Below are 26,880 nucleotides of genomic sequence, written 5' to 3' on the forward strand. Positions count from 1 at the left end.
GGATTATATGTGTGAGCCACCAGTGTCAGGCATGTCGTCTTTTAAGGGAAACAGAACCATGAAGCAGGGCATAGAGCAGGAAGGGCACAGTCAGGACCAGGACTGGGGGAGGAGGAGGCAAATCTGGGAAGAAGATGGTCCTACTGCACGTGAGTAGGTTAGGAGAAAGGAGCTGGCCTGTTGATGACATGAATGGATGAAAAGATGGGAAGTTTCCTTGGGCTTGGGTAAGGAGGTGGGTGGCACAGACCATGAGGGAATGGGTGTCTGGCTATTATCAGAACACGTGGCGTGCTATGCTGCACTTGCAATTCAAAATGTATCACTGGGATCCATCAGCCAGCACTTTATAAGTGTGTGCTTTATGACAGAGCTCAGAGGGGACAGAGGGACTTCCCAGGCAGGCCAAGGTAGAGCCCACAAAAACTGATTTGGAATGGGAGCCATGTGCTCTGGGATGTGTGGTGACGCATAGCAATGGCTGCTACCTGGCATCCGGGCTCTCAGGAGAGAGCCTCAAACAGAAGGTGAAGCAAGAGCAGGGGTAAAACTGCTTTAAGGACCCCCTGGGTATCAAACTTTAGCTAGCAGACCAGGGAGGACGAAGTGGGCTGGGCACAGAGAATGAGAGTAATGAGGAAGGCTTCAGGAGCTAGCCTCGGGGAAGCCCTGTGGCCCAGGGAGGGACCTTGGAGACTAGTTAAGGTGCAGCCTCTATGCCCCAGGTGGCAGGGCACTACAGGGTTATTAGCTGAGATATGGGGTTTACAAAGAGAAGCACAGCCTGGTCAGAGCTGAGTGAGGATGGCGTTAGAAAAGGAATGAAACTCTTACCACACTTGAGAGTCTAAGAACTACTATTAATAGCCACCAAGTACCTGGTACCAGCAGGTAGTAAGTAGCTCACAACAGCCCAGTTTTCCTAAGTTGGAACACTGAGGCAGAGTGTTTAAGTAACTTGCCCACAGTGATCTAGCTTGTGAGCAGGAGAACCGGGATTGAACTCAGCCATTCTCTCAGCCCATGCTCAGAACCATGTGCCATTCTACTTCTCCCAAGGCCTTGAAAATCTAAATTTATCTCAGGTGAGTATCACATATTCCGCTCCAGTAACCCGGCATGAGGTTGGGGAGCCCTGAATTATGTTTGTACTGTGGCCATACTGCTGTTCCATTAGAATAAGATTCCTTGGTTTTTAGAAAAAATGGGTTGAAAAATTGGAGTCTGTCTCAAGAGACACCAGCAGGTAGGAGCAGAAGAGACCTGAGTGTCTTAAGGGACAGGTGGTGATTAACCATTGAAGGGTTCCATGAATTGGAGCTAACTTGGAAACTTGGGAGGGAAGGTGGGGGAAGACAGCTCTGTGGGCGGGGCGAGTGCACTGGAGGGCATGCCATACTCACCTGCCCCCACAGAAGCTCTCCAATCCCGATGAACAGACACCACAACCACTGCATCAGGTTGAGCTTTGTACAGCTGAAGGGCTTACCCCCAAATTCCACGATGAAAACCTACCACAGAGAAAAAAAGCAATTTGCTCTCCAGACGTGGCTTTTGGCCCAGGGGTCCTTGTGGTACAGTTACTGATTTGCTTGCTGAAGCACTGGAAAGAAGCAATCTTGAAGGAGTTAAGGGGAAACAGATCCGGTCTTTGTAGACAGATGGACAGATGGAGTCTTTTGGTCGATCCTGGGCTTGAACTCAGGGACTAGGTGTTGTCCTGGGCTCAAGGAACCCTAGCTTCAATCCCCCTTATTCGTGTACTCGTTTTCCTGAGTGCTTAGGGAATCCTGGCCTCCAGCTAAGGGCTTGCATCTTTCAGACCTCTTTCCGCAACTGTGGATGGCCTCTCACCTGGGCGATGAACGTGCCTAAGACTACAGAGCAGAAGATGGCATTTCGGTGGATGCCTGCAAAGACGTTCTTTTCCCCGTGGATCTTCCGGGAATTGATTTCATTGAAGAGCTGCATCAGCACGAAGGTGTTGAAGACGATGGTATAGTGTTGGCTGGGGGGCGAGTGGAGAGGTGCCTTTCTCCCACTGTCCACGTCAAACAGCTTCTCGCCTGATAGGGAGGACAAGCATGGAGGGGCCACCGTGGCCTCAATTAAGATTCAGGTTTATTTTATTTTTTCCATTGTGGGGCTTAAACTCAGGGCCTGGGCGCTGACCCTGAGCCTCTTTGTACTCAAGGCTGGCACTCTACCACTTGAGCCACCACCACTTTTGGTTTTTGGGTGGTTAATTAGAGAGAAGACTTTCATGGGGGCTTTTCTGCCTTGGCTAGCTTGCCATCACGATCCTCAGATCTCAGCCTCCCAAATAGCTAGGATTACAGGTGTGAGCCACCAGCACCTGTCTTCAGGTTAATTTTAGAATGTGTGGAGATAGCCATGTCAATGGCTTATGGATATTATTATTATTTTATGCCAGACCTAGGGCTTAAACTCAGGGCCTGGGCACTTTTTAGTTCAAGGCTAGCATTCTACTCTTGAGCTATAGTTCCACTTCCGGTTTTTTGGTGGTTAATTGGAGTTTCATGGACTTTCCTGCCTAGGCTGGCTTTGAACCTGGGCCCTCAGATCCCAATCTCCTGAGTATTTAGGTTCACAGGTGTGAGCCACCAGTGCCCGGCTGATCAAATATTTTAAATTGCAGCCCTGGTTTCAATTGATCTAACTTTGTGTCTTGGTTTTCTCCATTCATAATTACTTTCTTGCAAAAGGATATGGTGGACGGTATGTGCACCCGTTGTGTAGTGGGAATGCACAGGGTATCGGGATGGGGTTGGGTGGGGCTGCTCTGCCTGGTCTGGGCTCCACCAACCCCATGTCACCTTCTTTCCTCAGGCTATTCTCTGTCCCATCTCCACTAGCAACCCAACTGCATGGCTGACCTCTGTGGCTCACCAGCAAAGACAAGAACAAAGACGGCAGTAAGCTGGTAGACGGCATGCCCCAGGATGTTCTTCATCATAGTGCGAGAGATCAGAGGTTTATTTCGGCCATAGGGGCGACGCCTCAGTAAGGACTCTGTAGGGGGCTCTGTGGCCAGGGCCAGTGAAGCAAATGTATCCATAATTAGATTAACCCACAACATCTGCACAGCTTTCAGTGGAGAGTCCTGTGGGAGAGAAGAATCAGTCCTTCAAGCTTCCCTGAGAAGCCACCCTGCCTCCCTCACCGGCCCCTCCTTCCCTTTGGCTGGCTTTGTTCTCATTCCTGGTATCCACAGAGACTCTGAATCCGGCCACCAGTGACCTTGAGAAAATTACTCAGTGTCTTCAAGCTTGGGTCTCTCACTGGTAAACTAGCTTTTTGCAAACTAGCTTTTTTTTTGTTTTGTTTTGTGCTGATACTGGGGCTTGAACTCTGGGCTTCGTGCTCTGGCTTAGCTTTTTTGCTCAAGGCTGGGGTTCTACCACTTGAGCCACACCTCCACTGCCAGCTTTTTGCCAATTAGTTTAAGATAGATTTTCTTGGATTTGTTTGCCCAGGCTGGCTTTGAACCACGATCTTCCTCTCATAGTCTCTTACATAGGATTACAGGCGTGAGCCCAACTGCAAGCTTGCTTTTAAAGACCATGGGTAACACATCATTGTGGCTGACACCAACATGCTCAACTAATACAAGTACATTATTAATCACTCCACATAAGCAGATGTGCACAGTGGACTTGGTTGAGCGAACTTGTATCCCCACGTTACTGGGGAACCCTTGTAGACAACTGAACATCTACCCATAATCCTCAGGCTCTGCCTTGCCCCTCTGCTGTCAGCCCAGATCATGCCCCCTTCACCTGAGTGATACAGGCTCCAGTGAAGGCCACAATGACGGCCACCACGTTGACGGTGAGCTGGAACTGCAGGAACTTGGAGATGCTGTCGTAGACGTTCCGTCCCCACATCACAGCCTTCACAATGCTGGTGAAGTTGTCATCAGTCAGGATGATGTCAGAGGCCTCCTTGGCCACATCTGTGCCTGCGATACCCTGTGGGGTGACACGGGGAAGGAAGACAGTAAGGAGTAGACAGAGCAGAGCCCAGGCTCCCATTTCCTGACCCACAAGAAACCTCAGAACCAGGTGCGTCCACTAGAGGGCTCATCAGCCACACAGAAGAAAAGGAAGCTGTCAGGTCACTAGGCTGGGCCCTGAAGCCATGACTCCAGCACACATGCAGGGAGATCTCTGATCTCTGATCAGACTTTTCTCACTGCCCTCCCCCAGAAAAGGGCAAAGTCCTATCTACCCCATCTCCAAATTCTTAAGTTTCTTTGGCTGCTACCAGTATCTCACTTAAGTCATTTTGTTCTACTAGTAGTGCTCTCCAGAACATTCTATCCTTCTTCAAAATCCTGCCACTGGGGAACCATGGAAGGTTTCTGAATAAACACAGCAATGGTTGGAAGCCATGCTTCGGACACAGTAACCTTTCCAGCCTGTCCTCAAATGGAAGCCCTGATTCATTTTCTCAACCTGCTCTTATGTAACCTTTCTGCTCAACACCTATTGGCATATTTAAAATCTCCCAAATCTCAAGCTGGCTGCTGGTGGCTCATGCCTGTAATCCTAGCTACTCAGGAGGCTGAGATCTGGAGGATCAAAGTTGGAAGCCAGCTGGAATAGAAAAATCCATGAGACATTTACCTCCAATTAACTAGCAAAAAGCCCAAACAGGAGGTGTTGCTCAAGTAGTTGTGTGCCAGCCTTGAGTTAAAAAGCCAAGTGAGCGCACGAGGCTTTGAGTTCAAACCCCAGGACTGGCACAATAAACAAATGAATAAATATCTCCCAAATCGCTCGTTCATTTCTAGAGTCTACGCTTCTGTTCCCACCATGTACCCCACGCCTGAAACATCCTTTTCCCCCATACTTCCAAATCCTGTCTACCCTTAGGGCCCATTCAATTAAACCCTAACTGCTTCAAGAAGCAAACCGAAGCCATTATCTTGAGATTCCTGTAACCCTCTGAGTTGCTCTTTCCTTACTTTGGTAGCTATTTGTTCTCTTTACCTAGTATAGTATTGTCCTATTCAGACTGCAACAAATGAAGATTCCTTACACTGTGTAATTTAGTCTCTCCATAAATCAATTCCCTAGTGTGGGCTTGGTGGTGTACATTTGTAACCCTAGCCCTCAGGAGATTGAGGTGGGAGGATTAGAAAGTTGAGGTTATAATGCAAGATCCTGTCAGAAAGAAAGCAAGAAAAGAGTTCCCTAATATAGTGACACATTGCACTGTGGAAAGAAATACAGGGTCTATATATAACTATCATGATGGAATAATCTAATTAGTTGTTAACTGAATAAAACAATTAAGTGGAAGAGTGGGCAGAATGGAGACACTTGTCTACGGAGATAAGATATAAACATACCACACATTTGATTATAGCACTAAAGACACAGGAAAAGAATAGGCCAAAACTAGGGCAAAGGCAAAAGACAGAGGAGCCAAGCATGCCTTGTTTTGTATACTTGACTGTAGCACAATCTATTTTATACAAATAGAAAACACAATTAAAAAGCAATCTCTAAAACAGAAAGCAACATGACATAAATGAACTGCTTCTACCAACTGGTAGCACAAACTAAACCAAAGACAAATGTTCAAACTGCTTCTTAGTAATAAATTTCTGTTTGGCAATTGTTAGAAATAATTATACTAGCCACGTGCTGGTGGCTTATGCCCGTAATCCTAGCTACTCAGAAAGCGGAGATCTGAGGACTGAAATTTGAAGTCAGCGAAGGCAGGAAAGTTAGTGGGACTCTTATTTCCAAATAACCATCACAAAGTGAGAAGTGGAACTATGGCTCAAGTGGTAGAGTGACAGCCTTGAGCGAAAAAATTCAGGGACAGCGCTTAAGCCCGAGTTCAAGCCCCAGGACCAGCACACATACACAAACTGGGGATATGAACAAGCCTGAGGCCCTAAGTAAGCTCCATCTCTAATACCTCAAAACAAACAAAGGACAAAATAATGTCTTGGATTTGTTCAGTTAATTCAGCTAAGATGGGTGCAGTGGTACATGCCTGGAATCCCAGCCACTTGGAAAGCTGAGATTTGAAGATATGGGCAAAACCTTCATGACACTTCTATTGCTGGCTCACACCTGTAATCCTTACCACTCAGGAAGCTAAGATCTGAGAAGTGGAACCAGCCTGGGCAGACGAATCCTTCAGACTCATCTCCAAATAACTAGCAAAAAGCTAGAAGTGAAGGCATGGTTCAAGTGATAGGGCAACAGCCGTGTGCAAACGAGCTTATTAAGAATTTTAAGGCTCTGAGTTCAAGCCCCAGTATGGACCAAAAAAAAAAAAAAAAAATCAAGAGATTTCATCTGAACAGAAAAAGCTGGATGTGGTAGCATGTGCCACCAGCTACAGCAAGATGCATAAACAGGAGGATGTGGTCCAGGTTGGCTAGGACAAAAAGCAAGGCCTCTATCTCAAAAGTAAGCAAGGTAAAAAAAAGCTGTGTGCATGACTCAAGTGGTAAAACACCTGCCTTGTAAGCTCAGGGCTCAGAGTTCAAACTCCAGTACCATAAAAAAAAAATCAGCTTGAGGCAAGGAAAGTGGTGAAGTGGTATTGGGTGGGATAAAAAATAAAGGTCAAAGGAAGGCAAGAGTTGAAACTGAGTGACAGACAGGCACATGGGAATTCATCATAAGATTCCTATTTTGCGTATTCTTAAAGTTTCTAGAATTAAAGCTTTGGCTTTTAAGTATAGAATACATCTTAAATTACCTTTTCTGCTACTTAAAAATCACCAACAGGTTAGTCTGTATGGGAGGCTTTCAAGCATAAGCTACTTGAATCTGAGGCCTGTACTTTGCCATCTGGGGGCTTCTAAATGTCTCTGAACATCAGAATCAGCTAGGATGTTTGCTTAAAAAAAACATACTCATTATCTGACTTATGGAATGGTAATCCTGTTGTACAATATAATAATAACAGTAAAATTATATTAAAAAATCAAACACTTCTAGCACCATTTTCAAATGGCACTGATGCTCTTGGCCTCACAAAGAAAAAGCAGAGGGTTGGGAAGGTGGCTCAATGGTAGAGTGCTTGCCTTGCATGCATGAGGCCCTGGGTTTGATTCCTCAGCACCACATAAGCAGAAAAAGCCGAAAGTGGGGCTGAGGCTCAAGTGGTAGAGCGCTAGTCTAAGCTGGAGAGCTGAGGGACCGCTGTCCCAAGCCCAGAGTTCAAGCTCCTCAACTGACAAAAAGAAAAAAAGAAAAAGCAGAGTGGCAAACGTCCCTCAGGCACGGTCGCATGGGGTTCTCGTAATGTGCCTAGGCAGACATCACCATCATGCTCAAGTTTCAGTTGGTAAGGGGCTCTAGGATTTCCCTGCCTGCCATCTTGTTTTCATATTACAGCACACACACATTATTGGCCAGATAGGGAAGAGATAAAGAGTTAGAGATGTAAGTGCTGCAGGGCAACAGACTGAGGGAGGCCTGTCTTGACTCCTGATGGAGAAGGTGCTGTGCACACATGGAGACTCGCTGTGCTGAGCTTACCATGGCAAAACCAACGTCTGCTTTCTTTAGGGCGGGCCCATCATTCGTGCCATCGCCAGTGACAGCCACCACCTGCCGCTGATCCCCAACAGTGCTGTCAATGATGCCTGAGAACAACAGATACACGTCACAGTGAGCCTACACATGCTATGGAGGACATCTGGCAATGTCTTTCCCAGGAGAAGGGCTCTTCCTCTTCAGTTCACCTTCTCTACTACCTCCTACCCCTTCTTCCTCTTTCCTACCTTTTCCCTAAGCTGGAAGTCTATAGTAATCACCCAGAGCAGCAACTGACTCCTGGGTAGCACCGTGAGCCAAAGAAGTTAGTCCTTGGCTGGATGTGGTGGCTCACACCTGTAATCCTAGCCATTCAGGAGACTGAGATCTGAGGATCACGGTTCAAAGCCAGCCCAGGCAGGAAAGTCTGGAAGACTCTTATCTCGAATTAACCAGCAAAAAGTTGGAAGTGAGGCTGTGGTTCAAGTGGTAGAGATCCAGCCTTGAAAAGAAAACTCAAGGATGGTGCTTTGACCTTGTGTTCAAGCCCCAGTACTAGCATAGTCCAAAAAAAAGTCTCCATCTAGTGACCTGACAGAACTAGTGTGTGTGTGTGTGTGTGTGTGTGTGTGTGTGTGTGTGTGTGTGTTAGAGTTGGAGTTGGAGAGGGATGTGTGTGTGTGTGTGTGTGTAGGTTAGAGTTGGAGTTGGAGAGGGAAAGGGACAGTGGCAGATGGATTTGAAGGCAGATACTTGGAGGTCAAATGCATTCCTTCTGCCTACCTACTAGGCAATCTGAGTAAGTTACTTGTCATTTTGGCTTCTAACTTCCTTACTGAGAAAATGGGAATGGTCTTACCTGCCAGGCTTAGTTCCTAGTACCTCTCATAAATGTTTTATTCTTAATTAATTATTTTTGCCAGTCCTAGGCACATTCTCTGAGCTTTTGTGCTTAAGGCTAGTGCTCTCCCACTTGAGCCACAGTTCCACTTCTAGCTTTTTTTTTTTTTTTTTGTAGTGAAGAAGACATAAAGAGTCTCATGGACTTTCCTGCCTGTGTGGCTTTAAACCATAATCCTCAGAACTCAGCCTCCTAAGTAGCTAGGATTACAAGCATGAGCCACTGGCGCCCAGCTGATGAATGTTTTAAAACCCAACTTTATTCTCTGAATACTCCCCCAGGGCTCAGATGTTTGCTAAGCTACATCTTCTCCCCATTAGCCTGAGAGTTCTCACAGGACTCCCGATTTGGAACAGGAGGGTTGCTTTGGCTCTTACCTGTCCCCACCCCTCAGCTATGGCAGACACTCACTCAGGGGCCAACTTTACCTTTCACCAATGTGTGCTTATCTGTGGGAGAAGACCGTGCCAGCACCCGCAGCTTAGGCCAGATCTTGTCCAGCTTTTCTTGCTCCACCTGCCAATACCAGACCATGCCTGGGTCAGTCAAACTCAGGTCAGCTCTTGTCCACCCAAGCCCAGCTTCTGGGAGTCCTGGAGACCCCAACCCAGTGGGAAACAGTATCCTGTCCTGGCCTCTTGGGGGATGAGACCCACAAGGCATTCCCCAAGAGTAGAGCCACTGATTACAGCCACTCAGCACCTGCGTATTTTCTTTTTCTCCTCCCAACTTCCTAGCAGGGTACCAAGCCTTTGTTCTAGAAGCCTTGCCCAGGAGATGAGCTGGGGCCAGAAGTTGGCTCCGGAGGCTCAGGTAACATTTCTAAGGCCTCATGTGTATGTGATTTCTCTGGAGACCAGGAATCTCTGGTCTACTTGACACTTACGCCACATCCGAGTACAAACTGTAGCCACCTATTGGCTACCGGGCAGTGACGTGGAAGGTGTTAGGTAGTAGGGGAAATCTAAAAAACCATCCCATGACTGAAGGTAGGAAGGCATGCAAAAGATCAAGTGATTTTTGTCTCACAAGATAACTTGTGAATGAAGACAAACACCCCCCACCCCCTTCACCATCTGGGCAGCTTTTGTAGCAAGAGATGTTTCACTATGAACAGATTTCTGTTTAGAAGCCACCCACCTGCCCCAGATGCCCCGCCCTCAGCAGCCCGAAGGCCTGGCTCCTCCCACCCAGGACCCACCTCTCCCTTCTCATTGCGGATGAGTCTGTTGAATTCTTTCCCTTCTAAGCACAAGAAGTCGTCTCCAGGTGTCAGAATGCCACATTTAGTGGCAATGGCCCGAGCAGTGTTGACATTGTCACCTGTCACCATTCTGACAGTAATGCCAGCTCGTTTGCATTTGGCAATAGCTTCTGGTACCTATGGAGAAAGAAGAGAGGTGGGTATGGGGCTAGTGATACCTCACCTAAGTAGTCACACCTAGCCTGCCACTGTCCAGCTACTGGCTGTACCTTATTTCTGTCCAACCCTGTATTAGTCACATCTGAATTGTTCTCATTGTCCTGTGAGTTGAAGCAAAATACTGCTTCAGAAGCCAGGTTTGAACTGAGGTGTCCCCTTAGTCCTGCAAGCTATTGGCAGGGCAGGGCAGCATCTGGGGACAAGGCCATGGCTTTCCTTCTGAGCACAATCTCAGACCAACTCTCTGTCCACCAGCCCAGGTGCCAGCACCTCATCAGCTCTTTGCAATCTCCCAAGTTCAGGACGCCCTTGCTGGACTTGGCCTTGGCCAAGGCCAGCCCATCTGTCTGCATGGCTTCGGGCATGAAATGGGAAACGGGAGGCACAGAAACACCTGTATCTGCGCTGCAGCAGCAGTGGTCAGGCAACATTCCGGGGGTCACAACTGGACTCAGAACTAGCTCTCCCTTCCTGGGACTCCATAAATGGCGTCTCATTAGGCTTGTGCTTAGGCTAGCAGCTTTTGGGAGATGGTGGTTCATATTTTCTTGCTCCTTCTCCAAGACAAAGCCTCACCTCTGGGCGCACAGGGTCCTCAATGCCCACTACGGTGATGCAGGTCAGCTCCGTGAGGATTTCATTCTCATTTTCCCACAAGGGCTCTGCATCATCGAAGTCCCGGTAAGCTATGCAGATGGTTCGGAGTCCCTCGCTGGCCATGGGCTCGATGACAGTGTGGACCATGTTATCTCGGTCCTTGCTCCTGAATGGCACCACTTCTCCTTCCTTGTTAAAGATTTGATTACACCTGGAAAAGCCCATAGTCAGACATCAGTGTTTCCTTCCCTTCCCACTCCACCGGCTTGCACAATCAGACACTATCCCTAAAAACAGTCCTCTGTCAAAGTTCTCCTTTATCCATCACCCAGCTGAGTCCCTCTAAGGAGGCAGGGGAGAGGGTGTCCCAAGGATCTATGGGGTATAGGTGGGCAGGGCACAATGTAAGACACTTGTAGATCATCTGCTCTTCTGAACTCTTAAAAGTAGAGAGATCTTTTCAGCCAGGTACCAGTGGCTCATGCCTATAATTCTTGCAACTCAGGAGGCTGAGATCTGAGGATCATGGTTTGAAGTTTAGCCAGAGCAGGAAAGTCTGTGAGACTCTTAGCTCCAATTAACTACCAAAAGGCTGGAAGTGGAGCTGTGGCTCAAGTGGTAGAGGACTGGCTTTGAGCAAAAGAACCTGGGGACTAAGCCCCTATAGGCCCTGAGTTCAAGCTCCAGGACTGGCATGTGCGTGCACATGAGTGCTCATGTGAGCGTGCATGCACACATGCTTGCCACCCCCCCCCAAAAAAAAAACAAACAAAAAACACATAGGGTTGCTAAATAGGAATGTGTTGATGAAAAGAAGGTGGCTGAAGTCAAGCTGGGATGTTGAAGTTGGGGTGCTGGTTAAACTAGCTCTACTTGACCTATCCTCAAGTTGGTTCAACTAGCCACTTTATGTGTGTGTGTGTGTGTGGGGGGGGGTATTGGGAGGCTTGAACTCAGGGCCTCAAGCTTTTTTTTTCCTTTTTCACAGATGGCACTCTATCATGTGAGCCAACACCTACACTTCTAGTTTTTTGCTGGTTGGCTGGAAATAAGAAGCTCGAGGATTTGTCTACTGGGGCTGACTTTGAACCAAGATCCTCAGATCTCAGCTTCCTAAGTAGCTAGAAATTCTATTCTCTGGATCTCCTTGAACAAATTGCACAACTGCTTTGGCACCGCTGTTTTCTCATGGTAACAGAGGGGCGATCGCTATGCACCTGAGTTGGGAGGATTAAATACAAGGAGCCACCTGAAGTACTTCAAAACCAATGTTTGGTCAGTGCTTAGATGTCAGTGAGGTGTCACAGGGTGGCTGGAGGGCTTGCTCATCATTTAGAGTGGCTCAGCGTGGGGCCTGTCACCACGACCTTTCCAAGGGGATCATGATGAAGGCAAGGAGAAAGGGGGATGGATACTCACTTGCGCAGCATGATCTCAGAGGCGCCCTTGCTGAACATGCGGAAGCCCCCATCGGGCTTCTTGATGACAGTGCTCATGGACTTGCGCACGGAGTTGAAGGTGTAAACCTTGTACAGCGACTCCTCGGGCACCTCGTTGCGTATGGCCTGGTAATCCTGCTTCAGATCCTTGACAAAGCCCAGCAGGGCACACTCCGTCTTGTTGCCCACCTGCCGTGGGAGGCCTCCCTCCTTTTCAGGAGGCTGAGAGGAAAAATATACACGTGATGAATGAATGACACATGGGGAGACAGAGGGAGAGCTCAAGAAGGTGAATGTCCTGGGCAGACCCCAACCCCCAGGGAGGCAGTGTTTGTTTTTGTCTTTTCAAAGGTAAGCCGTGGGTGGGGAAATCTTGATCCCAAAGCCATCCAGGTTCGAAATTTTAAATTTACTCTAGTAGCAGTGCAGGTGTCTCATCCTGTAGGGGTTAGTTTCTAAGTATTTTACTCCAGATAAACCAAGTCTGCTAAGAACATGGGATCCCTCAGAGATATCGCCATTACAGTGTAAATGGAGGACCCTCAATTTTTCTTTTTCTTTCTTTTTTTCTGTGCCAGTTATAGGGCTTGAACTCAGGGTCTGGGTGCTATCCCTGAGCCTTTTTGTGCTCAAGGCTAGCACTTTACCACTTTGAGCCACAGCTCCACTTCTGGCTTTTTCTGAGTAGTTTATTGGAGGTAAGAGTCTCATGGACTTTTCTGCCCGGGCTGGCTTCAGACCTCAGCTTCCTGAGCAGCTAGGATACAGGTGTGAGCCACTGGTTCCTGGCTGGGGCCCTTGATTTCTACAGTCATCATCCCCATCCCTCCATCTACTCCCATAGACCGATCCCCAGTTTTTCCTCATACATGTTCAGTCAGGAGTCAGAAATGGGACGTGGGATGGTGATGCAGGAAGAATAAACAAGAAGAGATATGTCTCTGAGAAAACAAATGTTCTCCTCCTGGTGCCCAGGTGAAGGCAGGTGGGACTTACCAGAATCTTGGAGGTATAAGCACTGTTGATGGAAATGCTATTGACAATAAGATCCAGGACCCCGGGCACGATGACATCAGGGCTTGGGACCTGATGGTGGTGGGTCTCCCCAACATAAGCTTGTACCACTGTCATGCGATTCATGGTCAGTGTGCCCGTCTTGTCGGAGCAAATGGCTGTGGCATTACCCATGGTCTCACAAGCATCCAGGTGTCTCACCAGGTTATTGTCTTTCATCATTTTCTAGAAAGGAAAAGGGAAAGGACTTGAGAGAGGACCGACTAGGATCTCCCAAACATAGGTCAAAGGCCATGTCCTGGACAGTATCCCTCCACATGGTCAGATACTCTTTCTATAAGATTTTTTTCTTTCTTTCTTTTTTTTTTTGGTTGTGGGGCTTGAACTCGGTCTGGGCACTGTCCCTGAACTCTTCAGCTCAAAGTGAGCACTCAACCACTTGAGCCACAGTGCCACTTCGGGTTTTCTGGTGGTTAACTGGAGATAAGAGTTTCACGGACTTTCCTGCTGGCTTTGAACTGAGATCCTCAGACCTCAGCCTCCCAAGTAGCTAGGATTACAGGCATGAGCCACCAGTGCCCGGCTTTTTTTTTTTTTTTTTTTTTTAAGAATTTACTGGTTTATTTAATCACTGAAGAAATGAAAAGCCATAGTGCTTCCCCATTGCCAGAACTTGTGTTCTTGTGAGATGCTGCCCCAAATCTGAAGCAGACAGAATAGATTATCCTTCCACCAAAGAACAGAATCATTCCCAGAATTATTCTCTTAAGAGATGTGTATAATTTCTTCTAAAATTTAACCTTAAGAAATCACTATAGGGGCTGGGAAGGTGGCTCAGTGGTAGAGCGCTTGCCTTGCATGCATGAGGCTCTGGGTTCAATTCCCCAGCACCACATAAGCAAAAAGAAAAAAAAAGCCGGAAGTGGCACTGTGGCTCAAGTGGTAGAGCACTAGCCTTAAGCTGAAGAGCTGAGGGACAGTGCCCAGGCCCAGAATTCAGGCCCCATGCCCGGACTCAAAAAAGATAAATAAAGATAAAAACTTAAAAAAAAAAAAAAAAAAGAAATCACTATAGAAGGATGTGTTCAGAAGGAATGAACAAACTCTAGTGTAGCAGTGTCAAACTAACATCTAGCATCAAAATGCTACCTAGAGACCTTGTTAAAAAAAGTATGTGCTTCAGAGCCTGACCCTTGCCTTATAAAAAGCATGATCTTTGGGGTTAGCATCATAGAATTTCTGGTTTGAAGTCCCTCAAGTAACATTTTATTTGTCATCCCCATCTTTTAGGACACAGGCTCTAAAAGGTCGGGGATGTAGGGTTTCTCCATTCACTGTGGAATCCTCAGTGCTATGATCAGTGGCTGGCACACATTTTACTGGCACACATTTGCTAGTGGAGGGAACAAACTATCTTCTTATGCTTTGGAAAGTACTGGAAACAGAAAATGCTTGGTTTGAATATCAACTCTGGAAATTATTAGCTATTTGACTTTGGGCCGTTTCAAGGTAATTTTGAAACTTACTGTATTTTTTTTTTTTTTTTAGAATTTAGAATTTATAGATTTGAAGTTAATTATTTATCACCTTAGTAAAGAAAACTCTGAAGTCAATGTAAGGATCTGAGATGATATATGTTTAAGAAAAAAACTTTTGAAAAGGGCAGGGGATCAAGAGAAAGGGGTGGACAAATGAGTAGAGGGAGAGAATGCATTCAAGAATCCAATGTATATTAAGAAGAGTGAGGGAAGGGGTAGGTAAGAGAGAAGATTTAAAGGAGTGACATTGATCAAGATATGTTATAGTCATAAACTGCTTTGTTAAATAGCAACTCCTTTGTAAACCACTTAAAGGATATATTTTTTTAAAAAGTTTACATACAGAAAAATCCTTCTCAAGAACGGCATCTATGATTTCTATTTAAAAACAACAGCAACAGAATTGTTCCAGTCTCACCTTCACAGAATAGGCCAAAGAGATAGTGACAGCCAAGGGCAGCCCCTCTGGCACAGCAACCACCAGTACAGTGACACCGATGATGAAGAACTTGACAAAGTACTGAATGTAGATGGGTGTGCACTCACGTAGCCATGGCCTGCCCTGGATGATGAAGTTGTCGACCACAAAGTACACAATCAGGATGAGGACTGTGACAGCAGACATGAGCAGGCCTGTCCAGGGAAAGAAGGTATAAATGAGCCAGGCTTGAGGCAGAGTTCCCAGGGCTCCAGCCAGAGAAAGATCAGCCCCAAGTTGTAGCCTTTCAAAGTTGCTTTAAGACCACCAGCTTTAGGGAGTCAGACTAAAATCTTCTAAGTCAAAAGATGCTAGTTCTAAACTCAATGGGTCTAAAGATGAAGGTTCTATTCCCAGGCCTGCATATGTGTGACTCATGAATTTGAATTAGCCATTGATTCTCATGGGGTCCATGTACTAGATTACATTTCTCATTCATAAGTAAGAGGATTGGTCTGCTTTCTGAGACAGCATCCTGTGATTCCATTCCACAGTCCCTAATACAGACACTGTATTTGTCCATTTACTGGTAGCTTATCAATTCTGACTTGTCATCTCTTAGCCTACAAATGTGGGACAATTTACAACTTTGGTGACAAGGACACCCCTGTAGCCCTAGCACATTATCCATAGTGGTCAATCTTCTGTTTCAGCACACAGGAAAGATGGCAGCAGAAATGTATATGGTGCCTGCTATGGGTCAGATGTGTCCTTCACCACCACCTCACAACCACCCTATAAGGTGAATTACTGTTTCACCCCTCTTTGGCTCACCCACTTCTCTGATATTGGGGACTGATTACAGGGCCCTGTGCGTGAGAAGCAAGAGCTATACCACTGAGTTCCATCCAACCCCATCACAGCTTTTTCAAGGTGATAAAATTAAGGTACACAGAAGCTTCTGCTATGGCACACTGGTAGGGTAACAAGCATCCTATATTGTCAAGTTTTGCCCTTGGCTTTTGCTGAGGGCCCAATGATTCAGAGGCCTCAGAGCAAGGCTGGGGGTAATGATACCAATGGAAGCGTATTCATTTGTAGTTGGCTTGATTAGGACCAGGACAGTCACCTGTAGCACAAAACTTAGGGAGGTGCTCACTCTCTGGGTGGGGTAAGGCACTTGCCTCCTTAAGTCCTGACCTGATTTGACATATAAAACAAGCAGTAGAGACTACTGGTCAATCTTCAGAGAGCTTGCACCCCGAAGAATAATGAGGAACAGCTAGAATGGGGTTTGGTGAGGTCTCTTTAATGTTTCAAACCTGTGGACCATATTCAATAACTTGCCTCTGTATTTCATCCCATCCAGGCTGAGTTTATATGCGAAGAGACTTCAAGATAATAAAAATTAGGCTGGGACAATACATGCCTATAGAACTTTCTATGGTGCCTAAGATGTTCTCTCTTTGTGTTGTCCAATACACTAGCAATGCAGAAGCCCTGCTTTCCTTCTGCCAGCCTTAGTGGGTGCAGAGAAGGATACAGAAGCTGGCGATCTCCAGCGACAGGCAGGCAGCACTGGCTGACTCACCAGCTTTCCCGATCTGCACAGCCAGGCGCGTGAGCTTGCCCTGCAGCACTGACTTCTCCTTCTTGGGTAACTTGGTTAACTTCTTCTCCTTCTCCTCATTGTCTGTCCCCTCCTGGCTGTTGAGTGGTTGGATTTCCAAAGCTACTCCATCCTGGGTCTTTGCTAGGGTGTACACATAAACAGATGAGTGAGCAGACAAGGTGGTAGCTCTGAGTAGTAGACTGGTAGAAACAACAAACAAACAATAACAACAAAAATCCTATCTTCTTCTTGGAGTGCACCTTGGGCCCTGACATTAGTTCAGAGACCACCCGCCTCCCCACCACCAGGGCCTATGGAATGGTAGGCTAACAACTGGAGAGGAAGAGAGAGAGAGAGAGTGTGTGTGTTGGGGCATCTTTAGGGCCTGGACTTCCTCTTCAGTGGCAGCTCCCTGGCACCACTTCTGAGCCCCAGGCTAGGTTTATTCCAGCAAAAGGGCTTATCTTGCCACTAAGTATAATTACCAACGCCATCCTTCCTGGAATCCAGTGTTTAAATAGTGAATGTTTACTGCAGAAAAGGACTAAAAGGGGAGAAGCTTCTAGAAGGTCTTAACCTACTTTGTTAAAAATGTTTCTCCCGGGCTGGGAAGGTGGCTCAGTGGTAGAGTGCTTGCCTTGCATGCCTGAGGCCCTGGGTTCAATTCCTCAGCACCACATAAGCAAAAAAAGAAAAAAGCCGGAAGTGGCGCTGTGGCTCAAGTGGTAGAACGCTAGCCTTGAGCTGAAGAGCTGAGGGACAGCGCCCAGGCCCACAGTTCAGGCCCCACGACTGGACCAAAAAAATAAATAAAATAAAATAAAAATGTTTCTCCCTCCTCTCTTCCTCTGCAGCCTCTCAGACCCAAGACACCTCCCAGTCCCTCTTTATGTAAGTTAAAGGATGGGGAAGGAAACCCCCCTTTTCCCTCCCAGATGTGGCGGGGGAGGGTCCAAGAGTGGGATCTGGGATTAAGTATTCCGGGGAGGGGAAAGATGCTGACATAAAAGGATCCTCAGAGTAAGAGAAAGCCGAGATTTTTGCTTTTAGAAGAATTAAAGAGATCTAAAATTAAAGCACTGTTGCCGTTCAGTCCTGATTCTCTGACTAGGTAAAGAATTAACTGTGATGTGCTAGCAAAGGGAAAAGGGTCTCTCACCACTGCTCAAGAGAGTGCTTCCTGCTACATGCCCTGATTATAGCCCAGGCCCGAGGGGTCCCTTCCTGAGAGGCAGACTGTGGTGTCACACACACACAAACAAGACAGAGACAGGATGGAAAGATGGCCACCAAAAAGAGAAACACACACCAGATCAGGAGGAACAAGACAGACTGTGGCAGGAAGAAAGAAAAGAGTGGGAGAGAGAGTGAGAGGAAGGGCTCTCTCCAAGCACCCTTGAGTTAGACTAGTGCAGAATCCAGACAAGAAGACACAGATGAGGCGGCTGGGAAGAGGAGGGTGCAGGATTGGTTGGTCCTCTGCCCTCCCTTTTAAGGACTGTCAAGACATCTAACCCAGAAACCAATGACAGTGGGCAGCGAGCACCCTGGGAAGAGGAGATCCATCCTCACACACCCGGGAAGCCGGAACATGAGTTTCTGTAAACCAACAGCAGAGGGTGCTGCTGTCCTGTCTTAGGTCCAGACTAGGACCTTCAGCCCACCCCAAATCTCTGCACCTTCCTCAGAATAAAGCATCTGGACCAGGGGTAGTAGGTAACAGATTAGTGAGAGGGAAGGGGAGAAGGCAGATGATAGCCTGGAAAAGACTGGTTTGAGTGTGGGCAGATAGAAGTGGTAATAAATGAGTGGGTGGAGAGGTTACCTTTGTTGCGATTTTCAGAGATTCCTTGTTTTTTACCTGTTTGAACAAGAAAGAGAAAAGTGGGGCGGGGACCCAAAGAGATGGGATATGCAATTTGTTCGTCCTGCCATCAGCCCAGAGGGCTACAGTGAAGGAACAGATTGTAGGACAGGGAAATAAATATAAAAAGATTCCCATATTTCGGCTCGTTCATTCTTCCTAAACGTTCTAATGAATCCTTGGGATGGCAGGCAGAGTGATCACGTGGGTGTTCGAGCTGCTTTCTCTTGAAGCATGGCTGCCACTTGGAAAAATGGAGTGGAGGCCAAAGAGAGAGAGAGAGAGAGAGGTGGGCACTGTTTCTGCCCTGTAGCAAAGGCCCTGAAAGGTGTCTCCATGTCAGAGCGACATCACTAGGCGACCTGCCTCCTCATTCACCTGCAGGCAGCGGTGGCAACAGTCTGCTTCTGGGATTCAGAATGTGGGCACCCACTGAACGGCCCAAGATGGTCCTCGGGCCCTGGGTGGCAGCAGCAATCCTCCTCTTCCCAAGGGGAAGATGGAAGGCTCAGAAAAATGCGTTGATTTGGTTTTCGAATCTTTTTTTTTTTCTTTTTGCTACTTCAGGAAAAAGTGATTGCTATTTCAGGAAAAAGTGATTGCTACTTCAGGAAAAAGTGACCAGCAAAGACTGTGCTAATGTTTAAGGGAGAAGGGAATGACACTGTCTGTTCCCACTCTTCTAGCTGTGTCTTTCTGCCTGGAGAGCCCATCCTTTCAGCAGGAACCAATTTTATCCTTTGAGTCAGTTTCCCCTTAATTATGATGCTTCATTTACTCCCTGATCTTTGGGGAAAAGGAGACCTGGAGTTAGAGCACCTAGCAGCTTGCTTTGAGCCAGACTGACTCAACCTTTCACTGCCCACCCAAGACACAGGGATTGAGGCTCAAATGACACCTGGCTTGGAAGCCTGGAGTCAGCATCTGGCTTCTATCAGGGCTTCCCCAAGAGCTGAGGGCTACACCTGGATCTCAGCCCAAGGAGTCTGGGGCTCTGCCTTTTCATTCTGGTAGATATTTTCATCTGGATCTGTTCTTTGGCTTTGAGTTCATCCACAGGGATGAGAAGAAAGAGAATCCCATTCTGCATGTTCTTTACCTTTCTTCTTCTTCTCCTCCTCCTGGTTATCATCATCACTGGCCCCTAAGAGGGTGAAGATGATTCCTGTCTGGGAGTTGATCCCGACAGCAGTTACTACTATTCGTCCAGAACCTTCCATCACATGGGTCCCTAGAATAGGAAAGAGAAAAGATGAGAAGGGGTGTTATTTATCCCTGGACAGGATTTTGTATGAAGCACAAATTTAAAAGAAAACATCACCCCTCCACCATCACCACCACCTTTCTTAGCAGAGCGTAAAAACAAAAGGTCACAAACTGAGCCCATTTAAAACAGCCCAAGCAAGTTGAGGTTAAAGTAGGAAATGTATTTAACTCTGCAGCAATCTCTCAGGTAGCAGAGTCCCTCTAAGGCTTCTAGAGTGCCTGCCTGTCTCATAGAAACCTCTTTTAGGTTCCCTAATACCTCTGTGTTTAACTCACTAATAGACTACTGCCCGAGCTGGTCCCAAAGGAAGAAACAGGACAGGGCTAGGAGAGAGAGTGTGAGGAGAGGAAGTTAGGCAGTAAGAGGCTATACCTGAGAGCAACATGGGGTCTTTCTCCAGGGTCTTCTTGACATGGTCTGATTCTCCTGTCAGAGAGCTCTCATCAATCTTCAGATCATTCCCCTGGATCAGGACCCCATCTGCCGGAAGCAGGTCACCTGGTGCATAGGGGGAAGGAGACCATGAGGGAAAGAAGGTAGGAATCTGGTAGAGGTGAGGACCTCCAGCTTCTGCACTCCATCTCAGGCCTCCTCCCACTGGCCCTCCCACCACAGTACTAGCCTAGCAAGAACTCATAAACTTTAAAAGCTAACTCCAGGCTTGAAGGTGGCACACTGTCAGAGTGCTTGCCTACAGTGTATAGGTCCTGGGTTCAATTCCCGAGAGAAAGAGGGGGGGAGAGAAGGAGAGGGAGAGAGAGGGAAAGGGACAGGGGGAAGGAGAGAGAGAGAGAGGGAGAAAGAGAGGAGAGAGAGAGGAGAGGGAGAAAGAGAAAGGCCAAAGAAGGAAGGAAGAAAGAAAATGAGAAAAAGAGAAAGAGAAATAAAGGAGTAAGGAATGGAGAGAGAGAGAGAGAAGAGGGAAAGGGGAAGGAGAAAGGAAGGAAAGGAGGAAGGAAGAAAAACAGCTAAGTTCATCAGGTGGGAACAGATTTCTTTTTAAACTCAAATGATTACTGATCCCCCAAAACAAACAAATACTCCCCCTGGTCTGGCTATTACATATCCTCAACTCTAACACAGAGTACACAAGTCTGACCAATTTGAGAGTTTCAGCAACTGCTTTCTTTGAAATTCCTTCTATTACTTCCTTAACCTCTAGCCTAGAATCCAACACAGCTTCATGTGCCAGACATTTTTATTTTTAAACTTCTTGAGTCTTCACAAAGCCCAGCACACAATGGTCCTACTCCTCAAATGGGTGTGTGTGCATGTGTGCGTGCGTGCGTGCGTGTGTGTGTATGTGTGTGTGTGTGTGTGTGTGTGTGTGTGTGTGTGTGTGTAGTTGATAGAAGACACATGGCGCTCTCACCGTATTTGATCTGGGCGATATCTCCCACCACTATCTCAGCCACAGGCAGCTGGATGAGCTGACCATTCCGGATAATGGAGAACTTTTGCTCCTGTTCGATGCGGCTCTGCAGCCCCCGAAATTGCTTCTCTTTGCTCCAGTCATTGAAGGCGGTCACTAACACCACGATAATCACCGAGGCCAGGATGGCCGCCCCCTCGATCCAGCCAGTTTCTGCTTCCTCTGAATCTTCTGCGCTAGCTACGGTTTGACCACAGACTATCCAGGGAAGGGAGAGAAGGAATCACTGAGGGGCTTTTGTTGACATAAAGAATTGTAAAAGTGGAAGGCCAGAGGAACAAAGTACAAAACTCCAAGGAAATCAGGACAGCAGGGTGAAGCACTGTCTCACCACCAACATTAGATCTGTTTACGCTACTTGGAAGGAAGCACATGACTAAAAAGCAGACCCTTTGTCAATGCGGGTCACATGGAAGGACTGGAAGGACCCTAGGACTCCCAATGTGGTTGGGCCCTTTCTGCTCTTTCCCAGAGTGCCATGACACAGTGGAGTAGCAGGGTCTTGACAGTTAGCTAAGGGCAGAGGATGGATTTGATGGGAGGAGGGGAAAAAAGGATGAAGTCACTGGGTTTCCTTTGAAGACCCTGCCAAATGACAGTCATGTGTTGTTTTTTTACGGGTCCTTGGGCTTGAATTCTGGGGGTGCTGTCCCTGGACTCCTTGTACACAAGGCTAGCACTCTACCACTTGAGCCTCAGTGCCACTTCTGGCTTTTTCTGTGATTAAGAGTCTCATGGACTTTCTGGCCTGGGCTGGCCTCAAACCACTATCCTCAGATCTCAGCCTCCTGAGTAAAGTAAGTAGGATTACAGGCATGAGCCACTGGCATCTGTCTAGGCATAACTTTTATTCTATCACCTGCAAACTACCAACAGAGGGAAAAGGTGGGGGCGGGGGGGGGGTGATCAGAGCTGTTCACATACTCACTTTCATTATCTCCACCAGGGGGGCGATAGAAGGACAGGACCAGCGAGATGATGGCTGCGATCTCCAGGATGATGAGTGTGACATCTTGAAGTGCTTCCCACACTAATTCTAAGAAGGTCTTAGGCTTTTTTGGAGGGATTAAGTTCTTTCCAAACACATGTCTACGTTTCTCCAGGTCTGCAGGGTTCCCTGATAGACCTGAAAAAGAGATAGCAGATAAATGGATGAAAGAGAAGTGGTAACAGAATGTGGGTATAAAGAGACCCTCTAAAAAGATCCCTTTAAAGAAGAGTTCTTGGTGCTGGGTGTTGGTAGCTCACACCTGTGATCCTAGCTACTCATACTCAGGTGGCTGAGATCTGAGGATCGAGGTTCAAAGCCAGCCTGGGCAGAAAGTCTGTGAGACTCATCTCCACTAAACTACCAAAAAAGCCAGAAGTGGAGTTATGTGGCTCAAGTGGTAGAGCTAGACTTGAGCAAAAGAAGCGTAGGGACAACACCCAGGTCCTGAGTTCAAGCCCTACAATGAGTGTGCGCACATACACACACAGACCTCTTGGCTTTCTCATCTGGCTATGGGATCGACCCAGTGAGGGTGGCCAACCATCCTGATTTGCTCAGTACTCCATGGGTAAGGAACTTTTAGTTTAAAAAAATGGGCCAACTTCAACAAGCTGGCCTTAAGACAAGAGTCTCTTGTTTCATTTAGTAACCAGGATGAGCTGACCCAGAACCCAATTTTCACCTGTTCCCATGGATTATGCTCCAGGCTCTAGTTAAGAACACTAATGCTAAAATGTTCCTTGGAGGCACACAGAACTTTCCATCATCATGGAAAGGCTGGTAATGCTGAGCTAGCTCCCAACCAAGGTGTACAAATGAAGGCCAGAAAACACACACACACACACACACACACACACACACACACACACACACAACCAAAAAACCCAGGCCACCTGCTCCAGACCATACCAGGTGGAAACAGAGCCTGCCCACAAGTCCTGATGCTAAGTGCCTGAAGCTGCAAGGGGTCATGGGAGCAGAGGCTTGGAGACTGCAGTGGACAGGCAGCCCCCCCCCCCCCCCCCCCCCGCAGGCAGCCCTGTCCTGGGGCTTTCCTCTGTCACACACACTAAGTAGTGTGCACCTGCTAGGTATTAAATACTAACTAGTTCTAAGAGACATACTACTATGCAGGTTAAATAAAAAGAATGGCCGGGCACTGGTAGTTCATATCTGTAATCCTAAGGAGGCTGAGATCCTGTAATCCTAAATACTCAGGAGGCTGAGATCTGAGGACTGTAGTTCAAAGCCAGCCCAGGTAGAAAAGTCCATCAGACTCTTATCTCTAATAATCTACTCAGAAAAAGCCAGAATGGTGCTGTGGCTCAATTGGTAGAGCAAGAACCTTGAGCAAAAGAAGTTCAAGGACAGAACCCAGGCCCAGAGTTTGGCAAAGCCCCAGGATTGGCAAAGACAAACAAACAAACAAATAAATAAAAGAGAAAAGGCAAGGCTATGAAGATTGTGTGTGTGTGGTGTGATGTGTGTGCACATGCACACGCACACATGCCCATACCCCAATACTGGGACTTAAACTCATGTTTTCCTTACTTTTTTTTTCACTCAAGGATAGTACTTTCCTTACTTGAGCCACACCTCTATTTCTGGCTTTTTGCTAGTTGATTGGAGATAAGAGCCTTGGGGTTTTCTCTTGCTTGGGTGGCTCTGAGATCTGATTCTCAGATCTCAGCCTCTTGAATGGCTAGGGTTACAGGCGTGAGCCCCCAGGCCCAGCTCTACATAGTTCTTGATTACCAGCTTCCTCAATCTAAGTGTACTTGGATATCTGCACACTTGCACCACACACACCAGTCACATTCACAACCCCACGTCACCCTCACTCACCCACCACCACATGCTGTACACACCAGTCACATCCACAACTCCATATCACCTGCACTATGTATCCTGCATGCAACACACACACAACCCGTGACCACACACCTGGCTCCCCTTGTAGGCACAGTCCCAGGAGGACAAGACAGGCAGAATTGTTCTCAGTTGCCCTCCTGAAGATTTAAGGCCTTGGAACTGGACCCTAGAAGGGGTAGGGGTTCCTCCAGAGCCCTTAGCGCCAGATGGCACTCATCAGGTTGTTTACATACTGCAGCAAATTAGTCCTGGCTTGGGCACTGGAAGCAGTTGGCTGTCTGTTTGATGAGTTCCCTGCAGGCAGGGTGGGGCAACCTTGCTCTTAAAAACAGGTTGGCAAGGGGCAGGTGAAGAACTGGGGAAGGGGAACTTCCACTGAGCTTTACCCAGAGCAAGAGGAGAAGGTGGCCAAGTGGAAGCTGTGGGGAGGTCTGCACTGAATAGCACCCAACAGCGTGACCTCCAACAGCTGTGAGCAGAGATTTGAGTTAGACCTCGGGAAGACATTAGGACAAGGAAAGCTCCTGAAGATGGGAAATGGTACGAAAGGGTCTGAGACTGCTTCCACTTCCTATCTACAACAGAAGCGTTGGCCAGGCCCTGGTGGCTCAAGACTGTAAGCCTAGTTACTTAGGAGGCTGAGATCTGAGGATCCTGACTCAAAGCATCAGGGCAGAGAAGACCATGAGCCTCTTATCTCCAACTAGCTACCCAAAAGCTGGAAGCAGAGCTGTGGACAAAGTGGCAGAGAGCCAGCCAGCCTTGAGTAGAAAAAGCCAAGCAAGAGCCTAAGATCTGAGTCTAAGCTCTCATGGAAACCCCCTTCCCCACTCACCAGGCCAGCGGGAGATATTCATAGATCTGGGGGAGAGGCTGGGGAGGCTGCTTGGAGGTGTACAGGGGTGGGAACGATCGGGCCTCCACTCTGTGTGGGGAGGGTTGAGGGACAGTGGAAAGATGGTGCCAGAGGCTGTAAAACAGGCCCCCTGGCAGCCCAGGGTGAGGCCTCCCTCCTGGTCCCCTGCTGAGTGGCACAGCTGAACTCAGCAGGAGAGCAGAGTTTGGACAAAGTCCTAGAAGCAAGTTGAACTGCCTTCCAGATGTTCCCTGCTTCTTCCCCCAATGCTCTGCACAGTCAGGTTCCCAAAGGAAAGGAAAGCAAGGGCCTGGGAAAAGAGAGTCCAGGCAGGGCAGCTGGATCCCCAAACAGGCAGAGGAAGGGTGCCAGGGGGCAGGTCCTTGCTGGTTCTCCCTCCCCAGAGACCAGAGATGGCAAGGCTGTGCCAACCGGGACTGCTATGTGGGAGGGTCGAGATTGCTCAAGGGAAGCAGGAGTTCTGATAACGCATCAATCCCACTGGAATGGCTGTTTTGAAGAAGCAGGAGGATTCACCACGTAATGGGAAAAAAAGACCTTCTCTTCTTTAATAGCATATCTGGGCAGGTCTGTAATCCCAGCTACTGAGGAGGCTGAGACTCTTATCTCCAATTAACTACCCCAGAGTTAGGAGACCATTCTGTAGGTAACTCTTGACATATGATGTTAAAATCATTTGAAGGGACATCACAATAGCTGGGTATCTGGGAGCTATCCACTCTGGGTATAGGAGGCAGGGCTGTTTTCCCTTTTCAGCTCCATAGGAAAACTCTCTAAGCATCTCCATCTCCCAACTTCTCTTCTTGTCTCTTCCACTCTTGCTATCTGGTTCTGTCTATTTTCAACACAGTAGCCAGAAGGATCAGCACATAGCACTCATCTACTCCCCGTGGCTTTTGCTTGGAGTCAAACTGGGTATGGAGACTTTACCATACGCTGCAGGACCCCTAGAAGCTGTGTCACCAAGTGCTAGCCCAGTTCTGCTCCTTCTACTCAGAAAACACCCTCTGCACATGCTTCCATTCCAGGCCTGGGCTCCAGCCCCAGTGTCCTCTTCTCAATCCTCCTCACCCTGGCTTTGCTGTTTTCCTCCACAGACAAAGTCTCCTCACCCTCTGTGCTAAGGACTTACTCATTTATTCTTTGTCTGTTACCCACCTCTACAAGGGCAGGGTTTTTCTTTTTTCTTTTTCCCTCAGGCCTGTAGCAGTACCTGGCACCACACAACACATACAAATCTACTGAGTAAATGGAAAGAAGAATAAACTAGGGTATGAACATCTGGGCGACTACTGTGAGCCTTTTCATTGAAACATCACAAACCCCAGGAGGTGCTACTCTGAACCCATTTAACATACAGACAAACTAAGGCCTGGGGAGGGGATGGGGCTCCCTGATCTAGAGGACAGGGCCTATATCTCCCACAGGAGGTGACTAGATGCCAACCTATACCCAGCTGAGGCTTCATTCTGGTTTTCTGGGACTTGCTAGGTATTGATGGAGTTCTGGTCTCCTGAGAACAGCCCTCAGTGCCAGCCCACAGGCTGCTTGGCCACTCTACTGCTTGCATCACAAGGTAGGTCCACGTGTGTGTAGCTGTACTCCTCACTGTGAAACAGTCAGCACAGCTCCTGTGGTCTATAATTGGGGTGATTAGTCCTGGTGTTTGTCCTGTCCTCAGGGATAGTGACATCAGGTCTGTTAAGAGTCCAACCCATGAATCTCATACTTAAGGCCTTCTGGGGGCCCCAGCAAGCAAGGCATGACACATTATGGCCCACATAAAAACTTAGGCCAGTTCTTGCAGACATGCCATCAGTTACACGTTTGCTTCCTTTTTGCCATTTTCTCCACAAGTATCTGATCCACCTTAAGTCACCCTGAGCTGGGATAATAGCTACCTTAAGAAGTCAAGTGGCTGACCCAGTTCCCAGCAAGCCTTGCAGCAGGGTGGGGCAGGCTGGGGCTGTGAGCTAGAGTAGTCTTGGGAATCCTCTCTGACACAGAGCTACAGGGAAAGACATGTGGGCTGGGAACTCGGCCAAGCCCCAATTTTTGGGGCTTTCCATTCCATTCTTTTAGCTCCAGAGGGGATTTGCAACC

General features: G+C 47.7%; 1 protein-coding gene across 6 annotated transcripts in view; it reads right to left on the reverse strand.

The window, feature by feature from the left end:
* Window positions 1–26,880, reverse strand: part of Atp2b4 (ATPase plasma membrane Ca2+ transporting 4) — a 108,253-nt gene that overhangs the window by 27,221 nt on the left and 54,152 nt on the right. For all 6 annotated transcript variants that reach the window (XR_006147689.1, XM_042681400.1, XM_042681399.1 and 3 more), the window contains exons 3-19: window positions 21,966–22,163; window positions 20,978–21,235; window positions 19,978–20,103; window positions 19,438–19,569; window positions 18,300–18,335; window positions 16,454–16,615; window positions 14,863–15,077; window positions 12,889–13,131; window positions 11,873–12,114; window positions 10,433–10,664; window positions 9,635–9,814; window positions 8,862–8,949; window positions 7,536–7,642; window positions 3,801–3,992; window positions 2,911–3,124; window positions 1,855–2,066; window positions 1,404–1,511 (exon numbers count right to left, since the gene is read on the reverse strand). Coding sequence is in view for 5 of the 6 variants with exons in the window: in XM_042681400.1 (XP_042537334.1) it covers window positions 1,404–1,511; window positions 1,855–2,066; window positions 2,911–3,124; window positions 3,801–3,992; window positions 7,536–7,642; window positions 8,862–8,949; window positions 9,635–9,814; window positions 10,433–10,664; window positions 11,873–12,114; window positions 12,889–13,131; window positions 14,863–15,077; window positions 16,454–16,615; window positions 18,300–18,335; window positions 19,438–19,569; window positions 19,978–20,103; window positions 20,978–21,235; window positions 21,966–22,163 (2,945 nt within the window). In the remaining variant the exon portion in view is untranslated. The remainder of the gene's footprint in view (window positions 1–1,403; window positions 1,512–1,854; window positions 2,067–2,910; window positions 3,125–3,800; window positions 3,993–7,535; window positions 7,643–8,861; window positions 8,950–9,634; window positions 9,815–10,432; window positions 10,665–11,872; window positions 12,115–12,888; window positions 13,132–14,862; window positions 15,078–16,453; window positions 16,616–18,299; window positions 18,336–19,437; window positions 19,570–19,977; window positions 20,104–20,977; window positions 21,236–21,965; window positions 22,164–26,880) is intronic.

The sequence above is a fragment of the Dipodomys spectabilis genome, unplaced genomic scaffold (assembly GCF_019054845.1).
Source record: "Dipodomys spectabilis isolate Male_0828 unplaced genomic scaffold, ASM1905484v1 ptg000069l, whole genome shotgun sequence".
NCBI lineage: Eukaryota > Metazoa > Chordata > Mammalia > Rodentia > Heteromyidae > Dipodomys > Dipodomys spectabilis.